Here is a 20,025-nt window from a genome sequence, read left to right as displayed (position 1 = left end):
TGATGAAGGGACTTCCTTGGAACACAACGAGGAACATTGCCCCAAAGGTTGCAAAACACTAGGGCCTCAGGGTGATTACTCTGTGTATTCGTTTCCTAGGGCTGCCATAAACAAAGTACCTCAAATCGGGTGGCTTAAAACAACAAATGTATTCTCTTAGGTCTAGAGGCTAGAAGTCTGAAATCAAGGCATTAGCAGAGCCACGCTCCCTTGGCAATCTGGAGGGTAAAATCCTTTCTTGGCTCCTCTAGCTTCAGATTTTTACTGGCAATCCTTGGCATCCCTTGGTTTGCAGAAGCATCCCTCCAATCTACCTCTGCCTTCCACTGTATGTCTCTGTCTTCTCTGGACACCAGTCATATTGGATTAGCGCCAACTTGATGACCTCATTTTAAATTGATTACATCTTCAAAGATCCTTTTTCCAAATAAAGTCACATTCACAGGTACCGGGTGTTAGGACTTCAACATATACTTTGAAGGGACATAATTCAACTTGTAGCACTCTTTTAAATAGTTTCTTTAAAAGTAGAGTCCCCAGACAGCCAATAGGACAGATTAGCTATATTCTTTAGCTGGGCTATCTAGATAGAAAAACTGACTGTACACCAGAAATTGATACATTGTAAATTGACTATACAGAAAATTGATAGTTAACTCTCAGAGTTCGATATGCAAAGAATCACCTGAAAATCTTGCGCTTAGAATGCATATTCCTGGGCCTTGATCCAAGATATTAGAATTCAGTAGGCCTGGGGAACAGCCTAGGAGTCTACATTTTAAATGATGTAGGGGGTCCATGCCTCACACTCTTGAGAAAAACTGGATATGGGAGAACAAGCAAAGTCAAGAACCAATTGGTCTGGGAAGAAAGAGCTCCCAAGAGCAGACCCTGAGATCTGCATTTGTGACAAGCTACTCAGGTGAACCACTGCCTTTGGGGCTGATGTTTCTAGGGAACAAAAGGATACCTACTGTGATTGTCTTTCCCACTTTCCAGTGAATCAGAAATCAAAATAGATGTACCTTTAAGTACTGCAAAAGTTGTTTCCAAAGACAGTGGAAAGAAACCCTGTCTCTTTGCTCTTGTTTCTTGTGAACCAGGTGGCTCTGCATGGGTGGTAAGGGCAATAGGTAGATAGGCTAAGAAGCAGATCACAGAAAATACAGTAACATGGGCTAGTGAATATAAACTTTAAGCTGAAGGGTTCCCAGGCTGGGGACAAAATTCAAGATTATAGGAAGAGTAATGTGATTGTTAGAGCTGTTTCTATTAATTCTCCTTGGGCATGTTAACAAGCGACAGAACTAGGCTCTCTGCTACTATGGCACATAGAAGTTTGACAGGTTATGGTGGTTTATATTGTTTATTTTAGTCACCCATATTCAAAATGTATGTTTGGAAAAAACAAGCTAAAACATTTTGGAAGCCTTCAACAGTAAATGGTTGCTCCTATTTACAAAGTGGAATGTTTATGCCAATAAAGACAAGGTTCTGTCTTTACCAATAATGAAAGATGCAATTCTTTGCTCAAAACAAACATACCCTTTCAGTTACTTGTGATCTACAAATATTGGTTGGAAAGTGAGGGGGAGTGTATACTCAACCCATAGACCTAAACGAGAGAAATAGAACACAAAAACAAAATTGAAGGAAGCCTGCATTTCTGAAAATTCCATGATTTGTTAAAGTGACCCATGGCACTGGGACTTGGGATTTGAAAAATGAATCCTTAGATTTAGGTCTTTATTTCAGTGCTAGGCTTTCCTGGTTAATCTAGAGCAGTGGTTTGCAGTCCTGGCTGCACTTTAGAGACACTTGGGGAGCTTTTTAAAAATACCAGTGCTTGGACCCCACCCCAGACCAATAAAATCTGACTCTCTAGAGTGGTGACCAAATCCCTACTGTGGAGATTATTATTCAGAAGGTCTAGATTGGGGCCCAGGGTCTGTAATTTAATAAGTACTTCAGGTAAATTTTATGACCACTTAGTTTGGATAACACCATCCTAATCTAGCCTAGTTATTAGCTGCTGTTCTGTGATTTGAATTTTTCTTTAACCTTGTAACAGCTAGTTACCACTTAGAAAAAAAAGGATTCAAAGCAATAAAAACTCAGGATATCATTTTGAAACTGATTTTCCCATAGCAAGGCATTTTGCAATACATCAGTTAATTTTTGTTTCAAAAGAAATTGCCATCTGTTTTTCTTACATACACAAATCTTTCATTTTTATTTTTGATTTTCAGGAAAATAAATCTGTTGAAGAATTTTAAGAGTCAAATCTTCTGAGCCTAGACCTACCGCTGTCAGCATCTCTGAGGTCTCCTCCATCTGAGAATTACCAGGTCTGACAACACTTTCCCTCTGTCCTACAGTGAGGGATGTCAACAAAACTGTAGAAAAGTCACATCCTTTAGACTTCCAACCCTCAAGTTGAGGCAGCTGGGAAGAAACCTTACAAGCTTCATCCTTACAGGGGATTCAAAAAGACAAGAAGGGTAAAAACTGAGATATCTGAGCCTGAAATTTACAAAAGCTTTCAGAAAGTCTCCTCACAGGAGAACCCAAATAATAAATACACGTCATTAGTGCACACATTTAGATGAGCTGTAGATAAAATAGAGCCCTTTCTCCCTCTACCAAAACATAGTGAAAAGTCTGATTTAATACTCTGAGACATTCTTGTCCCCATATCAGTATTATAAAGCAGTTTCACCACATTTATTTTAATCAGTATAAGAGTAGGACTGTGGGAAATAAAAGATTTTACTTTTTTTTAATGATTAAGACATTCTGATAAAAGCTATTTGGGAGAGGGATGCTGTGCTGGAAGATAGAGAGGGCGTGGCAATTGCCAAATTAGAACATCACCATTTTCTTGCTTGTGCACTACTGACTTGGCTCCGGTTGTGATCACTTTGTATGAGATTGTTAGAACACCTCCAGCATATTCAGAAACAGTCTAAGTGACTGTGGAATGCCTCAAGGCCAATAGAAATCAAATAGAAACAGGTACCAACTCAAGTCTTGAGTGATGACAGAGGTACATTTCAAGTATCATGGAAATCTCACTGGGCGGGCCCATTTCCCCACCCTGGCAACAGAGGTGGACACTACTTCAGATAGGTATTCCAACCTGTATATGTACGTGGGCTTATTCCTGAGCCTCCTGGCCATTCTCCTCATCCTACTCTTCACAATGCTTCTTCGACTCAAACATGTCATCTCACCCATCACCTCTGAGAGCACAGAAAGTGTTCCTCAATTCACAGATGTAGAGATGCAGAGTCGAATCCCCACTCCTTAAAGTCAGAACGAAAGTGAGTATTTGTGGATCTCAGTGAACTCTTGTCCATTAATGTCCAGGAACGCTTACTTTGTTACATGTAGCTTCCCACGTAGGGAATCAACAAGTTGTTCATTTAACAAGTCGTTCATGTTTTCTTTGTGTTTTTCTCTATCTTGACTCTCTCTGCTTGTGGGATACCTAGGAGGTTTAAGACTCATTCTCTGCCAGGAATACAGGAAATGGCAGCTGGTTGGGAGGACAGGTTTCCATGGTAACCAAAGAGAGCCTGGGCCTTGAGCAAACCTCAGACCACAGAAATTCATATGCAGCTGTTATAAAAAACACAGGATCCCTGGAAGCTCCAAGAACAAGGAAAATTTGCCTTGGAAAGGGCTGATTGTTCAAAGAGGGTACCCCAAGAAAGGAATGTTTTAATTTAGCACTAGGACTGTAAAGAATCACCTCTGCTTACATGAAGCTAAATCATATCAGAGGACAATGGAAAGGACCATGAACTCTTTCCCAGAGTAGCAGTGATTTTTATCATCTATGGAAAAAAGTTTTTAAAGAAACTGTTTCAGTGTAAAAAGCAAGTTTGCAAAAAAAGAAGTTTCTAGTAAACAAACTCATCTAGAGAGGGGAAATGTGCATTTTATATCTGTGTTATTACTATTACTGGACTTTTAAAAGCTCAGATAATGGCAGATGTATTACAAAAATCTGGAACAATGAGCTCCCGCAAAAACAAGGGAAAATTAAGTCAAAATGCGCTTATGACAATGAATCTTATATTATCCGTGCAGCTTCTTTGCTTTTTTCTCCTTCTCCATCACGCTCAACCTTGGCAAAGAAGACTCAATTGTTCTTTAAAGCAGAAATGAAATAATCTTGGTATTCTGTCATTGAATGATTGTGGCTTTGGACAAAACATTCAAGCCTTTGGGTGCCAGGTTTTTCTTTCTGAAAAATGATCTGAGAGCTATTTTGTCATCACTAGACTCCTTTTAGATCTGAGTGTAAGAAAAACAAAGAGAAACAAAGGAGGAAAGGACTGAACAACACCCTCCAACAAATCTCTATTGAAATCAACGTCCTCAAATGTCACATTTGTCTTTCCCAGAAAATGTTCCTCCCTTCCTAATCCCTGCCAAAGATGAAGTGTTTCACTTATTACCTATAAGAGAAATATATTTTGAAAAATTCCATTCTCATAAGTAGCCCTAGGATGCCAGTAGTGGAGACAGAATTTGATTTTTTTTTAAACTAATGTTCCAAAAGGGAGCCAAAGGAAATGAGTACTGTTTACAAATTAGAAATTAGAAGGCTGGCCATACTCTTGCCACCAAAGAACTAATAATACAGTCATGTTAAATTCTACCTGCTTAAAAAAATCAGTTCTCTCTTGCACCTAAAAGGTGGTCATCAAATTTTAACAGGGTGCTCCCTCAGGAACTGCAGTGGCCATGAGAGAGAAGTGAATGGGTGTTAGCTTAATGGCACCTCTACCAGACTTGCAGCTCTCTCTAGTTTGTTACCAATTTAGACTGGCCCGTTTACTCTGATCTAAATCTAGCCTGGTGGTGAAATTCCCAAGTGATTTCTCCTTTTATACAAAGTCATTTGCCAGTACTCCCCTCTCCAAGGGGCTGCACAGTGTGAAATCCCCACATGCAGAGCTAAACTTAGCAGCAAGGCTGACTCTGGCACACCTGGTACAATAGTGCACTGTAAGGGATGGCAGCTGCATTCGGCGCCATTCAGAAGAGATCAGCAAGTAGGCTAAGACTTGGATAGGGCATACGCTTCCCTTTTGGCATTATATTTTCCAAAATGCAAAGTGATTCATATTATTACATTTGGTGGTTTAAGTTGTGACTTTACTCAACACCCAGACTCCATGTACCCTTTAAAATGTTAGTTCTTGGCAGCCATACGTGGACTTCATCAAAGGTTGGCAATATACCCCAGAACTTTTTAAGGACACACAACCCGCCTCACTCTAGGCTCTGCCTTTTGTGCTCACAGTATTTGAATGCACTTTACAGTTAAGAAGTCAGTGGCTGGATAAAAGAAGAAACTGATTACACTTTCAACAGCAGTTAATAGCAAGATACCCAATGCCTTGTTGCTGAATCTGATGAAGAGACAGACTATGAATCTATTCCTTGCCCACCTGACCTCCCCAACTCAGATTTCAGGAGTTTAAAACTGCTCTTTAATCACTGACTTGGATGAAGATTCCTAATTTATGATTAAGGCTACTCACTTGGAAAACAACCACTCTCTTTCATCACAACTGCCCCATGGGATCCAGATCTTTACTGAGCATTAACCAAAGCACACAGCACAGATTACACTAAAATAGCAGCATAACCCCTCACAATTTCCAGTGATAGCATAAATGGAGATGCATGTAAGCAAATGTGTTATTATGGTGACTCACATGGTATTTAATCTTTAAGAAAATAAACTGAGTGTTTTCGTAATAGCAAATCTACTGTAAAGAAAACAATTTTTCCATTTATATTAAATTTTATCATATCCCCCAATGTATTAATTAACATATATTACTGCTCAAAGAGGCCACTAGAGCAATCAATGGGAATTATTTGAATTTATCCATCTATCCAAAATGCTGACTTGGCAATTCCTTCCCTCACCCCCACTCACCAAAAAATTGCACGTTAGCCTAGGTGTATATAAACGGGTAGGTTATTTATATATAGTTGAACTTTATTTTAAGGTGAAAGAATGATTCTTCACTTTTTATGACACTGAATCACATGAAATTGCCATTTGTGTAAGTCGATAATGCTGAAAATATCAGCGATTTCATATAAGTCAATCAAATAAAAACACTCACCACATGAATTATTTAAATAGTAAACTCTCCTACTATGTTTAAAATAATTCAGTTTCTAAAAATGTACTTTGCATACTTTTCCGAATCATGGGTTGTATAAAACAAGGTTTATTGTAAAAGGCATGTATATTATGTATTTTGTATCAGGCAGGAAATATTAAGGGGTAAATCAAGTAAAGATGGGTTCATCCAGCCTAACATTTCCATCTATGCCAAATCTGAAGCTTTGGACTCATAACTGAGTTTGACCGCTGCAGACCCCATCATACTTACTAAGTAGGTAAAAGGAGTCCATTTAATGCAATTAAATGGTTATATTTAGTAATACATTTTATTCACCTGTATTTGTACAAATGATGAACTTTTTTTAAGAAAATGAAGAATTGTGTGGAAGAAAACTCGGGTTTCTTTTGTTTAAAATCATTAATATTTGAGATAGATTCATATTGTATAAAACAGAAATGTAATATTTGAATTAATATTTAGCATGTCACTTTTGATTCCTGGAAAATAAATTGGTTTGCTGATAACAAATATCTCTTGTCTGAAGACTATAAAGACCATTGGTCTCTTCATCCCCATGTAAATTGTAACAGTTACAAATTTGTGAGATTTATAATTTTGAGGTGTCATTATTTTCTTCTTATTCCCCAGCTTTCCAGCTTTTATTTTCTCCCTCCTTGCAACCTTACTGGTGTATTTGTTTGTTTCTTGAACAGTAGTAAGATATGAAAAATGGATAATGACTGCCAGCTGCCAATGAAGGTGAAGTATATCTAAAGAACCAATCACTTTCAACATTCCCCAACTCAGAGGATGTTTTTATTTATGTATCTTCCATTTCATACTGTCTTCATTTGCTCCTCACAGCAACTCTGTGAGTAATGTGTGGCAGTATTATGAAGTCTGTTTTACAAAAAAGGACATTAGCACAGAGAGATTAGTGAGACAGTCATGGTTACACACAGGCCAAGTCAAGATTACACTGCCAGTCTTTGGACTCCTAGTTTAGTACTCAACTCAAAAAGTGCATTGCTAAAAGAAAGAAAGAAAGGAAAGAAAGGAAAGAAAGGAAGAAAGGAAGGAAGAAAGGAAGAAAGGAAGAAAGGAAGAAAGAAAGAAAGAAAGAAAGGAAGGAAGGAAGGAAGAGAGAAAGAGAGAGAGGGAGGGAGGGAAGGAAGGAAGGAAGGAAGGAAGGAAGGAAGGAAGGAAGGAAGGAAGGAAGGAAGGAAGAAAAGGTAACCATAATAAGTGAGGTATTGAAATCCAAGTGAATAAATAAGCACCTGATTAAAAAAAAGTGCTTTGCTTTCTGAACATGGAGTAGATATTCCAAAGTTATTCATTCCATAACACTCTAAGCTGTACAAACAATTATTGAGCTCTATAGGAGATTAACTCCCTGTGCCCAAATTCAGAACAAATAAGCAGAATTCTGCCATCTCGTAAAATCATTTTATAGCCACAACAACACATATTTAACAGATTATAAGGAAGTTTTATGCAAAGACAGATCCTGCAGCTTTAATTTACATAGAGGAAGGGAAGAGGCAGAAATATAGATGGATTATCAACCCACAATTCAAATCCCAATCCTCTGATCATTTGACTTAATGTTCACAGTCAATGCCAGTTCTTCAGATACATGTTTATGATCTCTCCCCTCCTAGAAATGAGAACACCTCCTCTTAAAATAGTAAAAACAGTGTTCTTATTTAAAATTGTATAGTGCTTTAAGTGTACACAGCTATTTCATTTGTGCTCTTTAATAAATGCAATGGCATTAAAGGGGAGAGAATTACAGGATAGAGAAGCTTCCTCTAGTCACAAAGAATGAATTGTTATACTTGCAGAAAAAGGAGACAAAAATGTGGAACATGTAGAATAGGAAAAGGAAACGCACATAATAAATACAGGTGAGGATGTTTTGAAGAATAACTTGAGCAATTCGAGGAATTTCAATTTATTTTCCACACCAAGTATTAATTGATTAAATCACACATAAACACAGGGGAGCATAAGAGAGACAGATTACACAGAGTACTGACTAGACTCTGTGGGGATCTCTTTATAAGTTGGCAAACATAAAGTTTACAATCTGGCAAAGATGATAAGTGCCTAAATTCATTCAGTCGTTCTTTCAACATTTATTCATCACCTACTATGTGTGCTAGAAGTGAAAACTGGACACATTCTATGCCCTGGTGAAAATTATAACCTACTGGGATGGACATCACTGATCAGATAATTACAAGAATACTGTGTTATAAAGGAGAAGTATAGGCCGCTTGGGTACATATAAAGTGGAGGCAAGGCTGCCTAGCCTGGCCTAGAGTGTCAAGGAAGACTTTACTGAGATGATAATCTAAGCTAAAATCTAATGGATGAATAAAAGGAGAGAATAGAGCAAACATTCCATAGAGAGAACAGCATGTGCAAAGATTCTGAGGTCAAATAAACTTGGAATACTTGAAAAAGCACAATGAGTAAGAAGTCTCCAGAAGGCTGGAAAGGTTGACAAGGACAAGAACATGCAGGGCCTTGTGGGCAATGTAATAGATTTTTAACTCTATTTTAAGCATAGACAAGAAGAGAACTCTGGCAGCAGTGTGGAGGATGGATTGAAGAGGGGCAAGAGTAAATGCAGGAAAACCAGTTGAGAGGCTACGGCAGTGATTCAGGAGAAAAATGATAGTACCTTAGACTTAGCACCATCCGCTGAGTGGTGGTGGGTAGGGATAAAGAGAAATAAATAATCTGAGATAGATTTAGAAGATAAAATTAGCATTACTTCATGACTTAGGTAATTAGGGTAAGTGAGAAAGTAGAATCTAGAATGATTTACTGGATTCTGGTTTGAACAAGGGTCTGGTGGCTCTTTTTTTTTTTTTTTTGAGTGTGTGCTTAGCATACACAAGGTCCTGGGTTCAATCCCCAGTACCACCTCTTTTTTTTTTAACATTTTTTATTGATTTATAATCACTTTACAATGTTGTGTCAAATTCCAGTGTTCAGCACAATTTTTCAGCCATTCATGGACATATACACACTCATTGTCACATTTTTTTCTCTGTGAGTTATCATAACATTTTGTGTATATTTCCCTGTGCTATACAGTGTAATCTTGTTTATCTATTCTACAATTTTGAAATCCCAGTCTATCCCTTCCCACCCTCCACCCCCCTGGCAACCACAAGTCTGTATTCTCTGTCTATGAGTCTAAATACAGGACAGAAATAGGCTATTTTTACTGAGACATAGAACACTGGAGGAAAATCAGATCAAGGGGGAGATGAATTTCGTTTTGGACATGTGTAGCTTAATGTGCCTCTAAGACATCCAAGTGCAGATGTTGAATAGGCAGCTGAAGGATGGGTCTGGAGCTCACAAGAGAAGTTAGAGCTGGAGACATAAATTTAAGAGGTGTTAGTGGATGAGATAGCCCAGGGAGGGGTTGTAGAGTAGATTGAAGAAAGAATGACAATAATATAACATAGAATATGCACAAATATTGTTTCTCTCTGTTTTTGGAGGGTTAGTCATTTGTCAAGCAGGTTAGGAAAGAAGATCAGGTTTAATTTAATGGTGCTCAAGTTGAGGCAGATTGCCTGGAGATACTGGTAGCAGGGGAAGAAGACTGAGTCAAAGACAAAGTCTTCTGGGGAGAGGGAAGACTCCAACCTGAGAAGACCAAATACAAACATTAAATACAAAGGTTAGGAGTAGGACCATAAATAAGAGGGAAATAGAGCCAATAATTTGAAGCCTGAAACCAAAGGAACAGTATAGGTACAGGTCAGTAATAGTACAAATAGGGTCCTGAGAGTTTGCAAAGAACTCAGAAGTGGGTTGTCAATCACAGGTATGTGATTGTATTGATCATGGTCCTGGCAGGAAGGAGATGGCATTCTCATAAAGGGTGAGTAAAGAAACTTTCATGAAGGTCCTATTTACTAAGGAGTGGGTAGGATTAAGTGGTCAAAAGAGATGGCAAAGCACCCAGGGACTCACAACTATAGAAAGCCACAACCACTCTTAGGCTTGAAGGGGGAAGGGGAGGGAACCGTTTTTGGAATCTGGCATGCCCTTGTAGCCATGAGAAAGAAACTAACAATCCATGACCTTGGGAAATAAGCAAAGCCTAGGGGACTGGAAGATTAAATACCCCAAACACTTTCAAATTCTATTCTTTTAGTGATTACCCTTAAAATACTAAGATATTTTATGACACATAATGTAAAGGATAAAGTATCATGTCTAGTCTCCTCTTTCATAATACAAGGACTGAACGGTAGAATTATTTAAGTGCAATTTCTTTCCTCTACTCCTCTATATTACTCTTGTTGAGCATTTTATTTCCATTTTGTTTCAGTTTGTAATTTAATTTTTGTTTTTATTAAAGTAATGCATGAACTAATCTTAAAATTTTTCAAACATCATGCTGAGTAAAAAATCCTTAGACAAAAAGAAATTATTTTATGATCATATTTATATCATATTCTAGAACTGCATTGTCCAATATGGTAGTTACTAGCTACAAATGGCTACTGAGCACTTGATACAGGATAGTTCAAATTGAGATGTACTATGTAAATTACACACTAGATTTCAAAGACACAATAAACAAAAATGTAAAATATCTCATTCATAATATTTATACTGATTATATGTTGAAAATGATCATATTTTGGATATATTGAATTAAATAAAATACATTATTTAAAATAGTCACCTCTTTCTTTTAATTTTTGTAATATGGCTAATGGGCAATTTTCAATTATACATGTGACCCTACTTTTGACTCACATTATATTTCTATTTGACAGTGCTATTCTAGAAAAAGCAAAACTTATCTGTGATGAAAAAGTCTAAACAATAGTTTCCTTTGGAGACATGAGGGTGGAGATTGACTGAAAAAGTCAAGAAGAAACTTCCTGTGGTGATAAGTATGTTTTATGGCTCGATAGAGGTTAGCATTACATAGGTTATTAATTTGTCAAAATTCAAAATATTAAGCTCTAATTAATGATATGCATGCTGAAGTGTTTACAGTTAATTATATTTATATTTTCAGTTTATTTTTAAATGCATCAAAAATTAAGATGTTTGGATGTGTGAATAAAGGGATGAATAAATAGATGGTTGTATAATAAAGCAAATATAAACTGTTAATTATAGAATCTAGGGGTGGGTAAACATACAGTTGTACACTGTATGATCCTTTCAATGCTTGAGTATGTCCATTATGAAATGATGAATAAAATTATACATGGAGATAATTTTAAAAGTTACATACATGAAACAATGATTTTAAAAACACTAGCCATCAGGCAATGAAGGATGCTAGTTTGCAGATTTCAGAAACAAATGCCGTGACCCCTATGCTTGCCCTCGCTATAAGAGATTTTCCAGGCCACAACACAGAGAGGAGGTACTGAGGCAAAGGCCAGTAGATTCTCTTTTGATGTTATGGAGCTGAGAGGCTGGGGAGACCAATGCAGCTACGGTTAATGAGACAAAAACAGAATCCCAGAGACCTGCAGAGGTCTCCCCTCAAGTATTCAGCAATAACTATCAAAATCTATCTGATGCCAGGGAAATAACAACATGAAAGGATTAGATTTGAGGGAACAGTATCTGACCCAGAGGGCCAGAAATAATGCTTATTCTCACCAGACTGAGAAAACTCATAATTCACAAGATGTTGGGTTGGGTGCCCAAGAAGGTCTGGCCTCAATGGTGGGAAAAATTAGCCCTAGACTGAGCTCTTCTTTGGACCCACCTAAACCAGAAAAATAAGACCTGAAAGGATCAAACTATTTTCAGGCAACTTAACTGCATCTAAGAACAAAGCTCACAAAGATTTATAGGAATACAAGTACATCCAGCACCTGGCAAGGTAAAATTCATAATGGCTGGCATTCAATCAAAGATTACCAGGTATGGGAGGGGTAGATATAGCTCGATGGTAAAGCGTGTGCTTAGCATGCACCTCCATCAAAATAAATAAATAAACCTAATTAACCTCCTCCCCCAAAAAACAATAAAAATTTTTTTTTAAAATCTCTTCTGTCAAAGTCTAATAGCAAGAAGGGGAGGAGTCTGCCATTCATTTCCTAAAATATATGCAGTAGAAATACATGCATATAAGATTACCAGGTATATAAAGAAACATATATATATATATACATATATATAACATAATGAAGAGAAAAATCAGTCAACCAAAACTGACCCAAAACTGACAGAGATATCAGAATTAGCAGACAAGGACATTAAGACAGTTATTGTAACTCTATTCCATATGTTCAACAAGTTAAGTAGATATATGAAGATGATCCAGATTAAACTTCTAGAGATGAAAACTACAACTTCTGAGAAGAAAACTCCACTGGGTAGAATTAAAGGCAGATCAGCCATTACAGAAGAAAAGATAAGTGACCTTGAATGCATAGCAATAAAAACTATACAAAATGAAACATACAGAGAAAAAAGAATACTGAAAGATAAAAGAGCACTAGTGAACTATGTGACAACTTTGAGTGGCTTCAAATATGAGCAATTGGAGTTTGAGGGGGTTGGGAGACAGAATATTTGAAGAACATTTGAAGACAAGTTGGAAGAAACTTTCTGACGTTAATGAAAAATATAAATTCACAGATCCAAAAAGCTCAATGAACCCAAAACACAAGAAGTATAAAGAAAACTACAATAAGAAACATCATAATCAAATTACTCAAAACCAAAGAGAAAATCTTAAAAGGAAATAGATCTGTTACATATAGCAAGATGAAAATAATGACATCAGATCTCTTGGTCAGAAACAATGCTACAGAAAAGAGAGTGGACATCTTTAAAGTACTGAAAGGAAGGTGGCTGGATAAAGAAGATGTGGTATATTTATACAATGGAATACTACTCAGCCATAAAAACAGACAACATAATGCCATTTGCAGCAACATGGATGCTCCTGGAGAATGTCATTCTAAGTGAAGTAAGCCAGAAAGAGAAAGAAAAATACCATATGAGATCACTCATATGTGGAATCTAAAAAAAAAAAAAAAGCATAAATACAGGACAGAAATAGACTTGTAGACATAGAATACAGACTTGTGGTTGCCAAGGGGGTAGGGGGTGGGAAGAGATAGACTGGGATTTCAAAACTGTAGAATAGATAAACAAGATTATACTGTATAGCACAGGGAAATATATACAAGATCTTATGGTAGCTCACAGAGAAAGGAATGTGACAATGAATATACACATGTTCATGTATAATTGAAAAATTGTGCTCTACACTGGAATTTGACACAACATTATAAAATGATTATAAGTCAATAAAAATGTTAAAAAAATAAAGTATTGTAAGGGGAAAAAATCCTATCAAACCAGAATTCTGTACCTGGCAATATATATTTCAAAAACAAAATCAACTCATTTTCAGACACACAAAAGCTGAAAGAAATCATTGCTAGCAAACCTGAACTAGAAGAAATACTAAAGGACATCCTTCAGGCAGACATCAGGCAGAAAAACTGATTTAAACAAAGAGAAAGAAGAAGAGCACCAGAGTCGGTAACTACATAGGTAAATACATATGACTTTTCTTTTTATTTCAATCTCTTTTAAGAACTATTTAAACAAAAATAAAATGCATTGTGGGATTTAGGGAATATGTAAAACTAAAAAATATAACAGTAACATAAAGACTTGGAGGGGAGAAATGGAAATGTATAATTGTAAGGTTCTTATACCATATGTTAAGTGATTTGATATCACTTGAAGATATACTGTAACAAGTTAAATATGCATACCACAAATCTTAAAGCAGCCACTAAAATAACAAAACAAAGTGTTATAGCTAATAAATCAACAAAGGAGATAAATGGAATCATAAAAATACTTGATTAATGCAAAAGAAGGCAGAAAAAGAGGGAAAAGTGAACAAGAAAACAGATAGGGCAAATAGAAACAAATAGCATGATGACAGACTCAAACCTAACCATACCAATAACCATATAAATGGAAATGGTCTAAACATCCAAATTAAAAGGCAGAGACTGTCTTATGGAATAAGTAATTAAGACCCACCTATATGCTGCCTCTAGGAAACACATTTTAAATATAAAGATACAAATGAGTTAAAAGTAAAAGGATAATAAAAGATACAGCATGCCAGCATTAATCAAAATAAAACTGGAGTGGTTATCTTAATATCAAAGTCAATTTCAGAGCAAAATATTGCCAGGGATAATGTAATTTATTTCATAATGATAATGAGATCAATTAAATAAGAAGACATAATGATCTTAAATGTTTATGTACTAAATAACAGGGCTTCAAAATGCATGAAGCAAAAGTTGATAGAACTGCAAGGAAAAACAGACAAACCCACAATTATAATCTAGGTATCCCTATACCCTCTCTAAAGAATGGATAAAACAAGTGGGTAGAAAATTAGCAAAGATATAGTAGACTCAAACTCCACTATCAACCAACTTGATCTGATTGACATTTATAGAACACATCACCCAGTAACATCAGAATGTAATGTCTTCTCAAGCGCTCAGGAGTAGATCATAGTCTGGGCCATAAAACAAGTCTCAATAAATTTAGAAGGATTCAAGTCATGCAAAACTTGTCCTTTGACCACAATGGGATTAAACTATAAATCAATAAAAAAATGATCTTTGAAAATTTCTACAGTATTTGCAAATGAAATAATACTTCTACGTAATGTATGTATCAAACAAGAAATCAAAAGGAAAACTAGAAAATAATTTTAATTAAGTGAAAATTTAAGCACAACATGTTAAAAAATGTAAAATGCTACTAAATCTGTACTTGGGGCAAATTTGTAACACAAGATGGCTATATTAAAAAAGAAAAATGGTCTCAAAGTAATAACATAGTCTTCCACCTTGAGAAACTAAAAAAAGAAGAACAAATTAAACCTAAAAGAAGAAGAAAGTAAATAGTAAAGATCAAAGCAGAACTCCATGACATACAGAACAGAATAATAAAGGAGAAAAATGATAAAGGAGAAATATGAAGTTTTGGGGGCTAAATATAACCAATAATGTGAAAGTCCCCTACCTCTGCACTAATAATTGTGAAACACTGCTAAAAGAAATTATAGAAGATCTAAATAAATAGAAAAATATTCCTTGTCATGGCTTGGAGAATTTAATATTGTTAAGATGTGAACTCTTTCCAAAACTGATCTATATATTCAACTCAATTCCAATGAAAATCCCAGCAGGCTTTTTTTTTTCAGGAATTGACAAGAAGATTCTAAAATTCATATGGAAAGGCAAAAGACCTAGGATAGCCAAAAGAATTCTCAGAAAGAAGAAAGTTAGGTCTTACTTCTGATTCTAAGATTTATTATAAAGCTACAGTAATCAAGGCTATGTGTTACTGACACAAAGGTAGACAAGTAGATCAATGGAACAGAATATAGTCCAGACATAAACGAACACATATGGATAATTGATTTTTCACAAACATACAAAGTCAAAGCAGAGGTGAAAGAAAAGCCTTTTTGACAAATGATGCTTAAACAATTAAATGTAGATCCACAGGACAAAAAAGTGGCCTTCTACCCATAACTTGCACTATATACAAAAATTAACTCAAAATGGATCTTGTACCTAAATGTAAAAACAAACTTCTAAAAGAAAACATAATAAAAAATCTTTGTGACCTTGGATTAGGCAAAGATTTATCAGACTTGACAACAAAAGCATAATCCATTAAGAGAAGAAAATGAAAAATTGGATTTCATCTAAATTAAAAACTTTGACTCTTCAAAAGACAATGATAAGAATATAAAAAAACAAGTCATACACTGGGAGAAAATCTTTGTAAATTATATAATAGTATATACAAAGAACTCTCAAAACTTAACAATAAGAAAATAAACAACCCAATTTGAAAAAAGGGGAAATAACTCACATTTGGAGGCATCTGTGGAAAATGAGCCTATGTTTTTGTCAATTCTTGTTTTTCCTACTGTAAGGAAGGGAGGGGGAACCAACGACAACTTGTTAGCTCCTAAAGTTTAAAAATCTGCCAAATGTTTCTTTAATTTAGATGGCTGTGAGGTTTCCTGTCAGATATGAAAAGCATTTTAAAAGTATAGAGAGAAATAGACCTCAAAGATTTATTAATATGCTGTGTTTGCCATGATTTGATCCTTTCATTTAAGACCTGTCTCTCACTAAAGTGTTTCACCTGCTGTGGCCTCAACACACCGTGTATCACATGATCTGGTTCAGGAGACAGTGGGAGCGGCCAATAGCTCTCTTCTCCAAAGTAGGGGTCCAAATGGGGTGGGGTGGGGGCAGCTCTTGAGCTGTTGCCTGCAAGGGCTCCATGCATGGTCATTTATAAAAGCTTACCATGGTGGGGAGAGTATAGCTCAGTGGTAGAGTGTGTGCTTAGCATGCAAGAGGTTTTAGGTTCAATCCCTAGTACTTCCATTAAAAAAAAAAGCTTAGAAAAAGAGGGGAGGGAAATATTTGAACAGACATTTCAGGGAAATATTTGAACAGACATTTCATGAAAGATGTATGGATGGCAAATAAGCACATGAAAAGTTTGGGAAAATGCAAATTAAAACTACAATGAGGCCACTACACACTTACTAGAATGTCTAAAATTAAAAAGACTGACCACATGTTAGTAAGGATTGGAGTGACCAGAATTCTCATACTGCTAGTAGGAATGTAAAATGGGAGAGCTGCTTTGCAAAAGTTTGGTAGTTCACTATAAAGTTGAAGATACACCTACCATAAATTCAGCCATTCCACTTTGAGGCATTTACCCAAAACTAAAGAAAAATATGTGTATACATTGACTTGCACAAGAATATTCATGAGAGTTTGTTAAATAACAAAAATTCAACTAAATAAATTTAAAGATCAAATTGGCTTTATTAAATGATTTATGAAACAGGCAGCATTTCATCTAGCAATAGAAAGGAGCTCCACAGAGCTATAGAAAAGAAAAGGTTTTCAAAGGCACAAAGGGGGCAGAAAAAAGAAATTATTAGCAAAGAATGCACTGTTTCAGGAAGGGCCACCATCCTAAGGGGAATAGTAAGGTGGATTACCTCACTAGTCCTGATCAGGTAATTCCAGATTGATTGGTTAAAGGTTACATTCCTCGGAGGTATTGAGACTGCAATTAGGTTAGGTATTAAGTCTTGGTTTGCTGGTGTGGGGTTTAGCCCAAGTGACTCTATTTTGGAATTGCTCTCTCCTTTTTAGCAAGCTTAATTTGTAATAAAAAAAATTGGAAATAATCCAAAAGTCCATCAACAGGGGAATGAATAAATAAATTGTGGTATATCTATATAATGAAATATTACCGAGTCAAAAAAAAGGACAGGATTCTTGATACATGCAACAACATGGGTGACTCTCAAAATAATTATGCTGAGTGAAAGAAGCCAGATCAAAAGAAGCAAATACTCATGATTCCATTTATATAAAGCTCTATAAAAATACAAATCTGTAGTTATAGGAAACATATCAGTTTTCTCGGCGAGGAATAAGATGGAAGGTCCAAGGAGACTTTCTGGTGGATATGTTCACTATCTTGATTGTGGGGATGGTTTCAGGAGTATATGTATATATTTGAACATGCATATGAATATGTATATACATTTGAGGATATATATGTCAAAACTTACCAAATTATGCATTTTAGATATATACAGCTCTCATTTCAGAAGTTTTTCTTAAATGTTGGTGATCCTTGACTGAATGTTCATATTTAAGAATGAGACACTGAAAAAAGCTAAAGGCAAGCTCTGTGTATATGGAGATTTCTTGTTTACTTGTAGGTGTCACTATAAGATGATCAGACACTGGTCCAAAATTCCAAGCATTATGCATAAAACTTTTCATCACCTTGTCTTGCCTTGCTCTGTTCAATCCTCATTCCCCACTACTTTCTCTTTCACAATATACTCCAGATCACCTTCTGCCTCCTCTGCCTGAAAAGCCCATTCTACTTCTGTATCCTTAGCATACTGCTATTCACCCTTCAAAACAGCTTGATTTATCCTCATTATCCAGGTCTATCACTTTCCTTGATTCTCCCTCCCAGAACACAGTTAATTGCTATTTCTTTTGTGTGAACTCAGTGGTTATAATTGCTTATACTCTTGTATTTAATCACTGCATTACAATTCATTCATGTGCATATATGTGAGCCCTCTGAGGGAAGGCATTCATCTTTACATCCTGAATGATTAGCACAGAACCTGGCACATAGCAGATGTTCAGCAATACTGGATGACTGACAAAATGGCTAAATATCATATTCTGACCCATACTGCATTTCGTCTGGTGCCTGTAGCTGAATTTGCTCAGTGGGAAAACCCAGTTCCATGACTTGGCCCACCTACTCTGTTCCAACCAGGTGTAGTTAATCCTGGTTACACACACTGTGAACATTTTAGTTGTCATTACTGGAAGACAGTGTAAGCTAGTTTAATAGATGGGAGTTTGCTTTTAGTAAACATGTTGTTCACTTACACAGGCTAACATGATACTAACATTGTTCTTTATATAGTCATTTACTTATCACACCTTTTCCTCACTGTTCTTCACATGTTGAATTCTGAAAATTTCTGATTTATTTAGTGGGATTTTACTTTACATGAGGAAACTAAGGATATAATAATTTTGAAATAAAACTAATGTTTCCTTCTAGCATATGCTTCTAGTAGCACTTTATAACCTTTTTTATTTGCTAGTAGGAATTTAGGTTTGAATGGCTCCATTTTTTTTATTGAAGTATAGTCAGTTACAATGTGTGAATTTCTGGTGTATAGTCATACATATATATATATACATATATTCTTTTTCAGATTCTTTTTCATTAAAGGTTAATACAAGATATTGAATATATTTCCCTGTGCTATACAAATTTGTTTTTTATCTATTTTTATATGTAATGGTTAACATTTGCAAATCTCAAACTCCCAAATTTATCCATTCCCACCCCCTTTTCTTCCAGTAACCATAAGATTGTTTACTATGTCTGTGAATCTGTTTCTGTTTTATAGATGAGTTCATTAGTGTTCTCTTTCTAATTTTTTTTTAGATTCCACATAAGAGTGATATCATATGGTATTTTTCTTTCTCTTTCTGGCTTACTTCACTTAAAATGACACTCTCCAGGTCCATTTAAGCAAACAGCATGATTTCATTCTTTTTATGGCTGAGTAGTATTCCATTGTATTAATATACCACAATTTCTTTATCCAGTCATCTGTCGATGGACATTTAGGTTGCTTCCATGTCTTCTCATTTATTTTTAATCAGAATTTTTTCATTTTGCTTGATCATTTATTAAATTGCATATGTGTGACTGATATCAAACTGGGTTGTTACAGAAATAGTAGTGATGTTGCAAACTCAGTATTATAGCATGATTTTGAAGGTAGAAAAAATGAAAATGTAGATAATAAAGAAAAATGCTTGCTTCCATTCAAATATATATGATAATTAAAGAAACATGAAATTTTTAAAAAGCAAAATTTAAACATACTGATGACTTTTTATAATTTAATGGAAGGAAATTCTTTTTCATGACAGCTATGCTCATTTATATTGAAATCATGTATATAATCAATCAAAACAAGGTAGTTACACAGTAATGACTAATGTGACAATGATGAGATTCTAAAACAGGGGCAATTGAATATGCATCACTTTCTTTTCATATGTAAATTCCATTACTAACAGAGCATTACTGTTCCCTTGTATTTCTATATAGCACTATAGCTGATAGGAGTATCATGATAGAATAAAGGGAGAAAAATTCCTTATGTTGCATTTACAAATTTACAAGA

General features: G+C 35.5%; 1 protein-coding gene across 1 annotated transcript; it reads left to right on the top strand.

Moving 5' to 3' along the window:
• Nucleotides 1–3,037: 3,037 nt before the first annotated feature.
• SERTM2 (serine rich and transmembrane domain containing 2) lies at nt 3,038–3,310 on the top strand. The gene has a single exon (XM_072956183.1). It carries the CDS (start codon nt 3,038–3,040, stop codon nt 3,308–3,310), a length of 273 nt encoding a protein of 90 aa, XP_072812284.1.
• The last annotated feature ends 16,715 nt before the right edge of the window (nt 3,311–20,025 follow it).

This window comes from Vicugna pacos, chromosome X (assembly GCF_048564905.1).
Source record: "Vicugna pacos chromosome X, VicPac4, whole genome shotgun sequence".
NCBI classification, from domain to species: Eukaryota; Metazoa; Chordata; class Mammalia; order Artiodactyla; family Camelidae; genus Vicugna; species Vicugna pacos.
The sequence above is the reverse complement of the archived record's forward strand: the minus strand, read 5'-3'. Positions and strand labels throughout refer to the sequence as shown.

Coding starts and splice junctions, on each gene's coding strand:
- SERTM2 (XM_072956183.1), top strand. CDS start 3,038: ATGACAGAGGTACATTTCAAGTATCATGGAAATCTCACTGGGCGGGCC.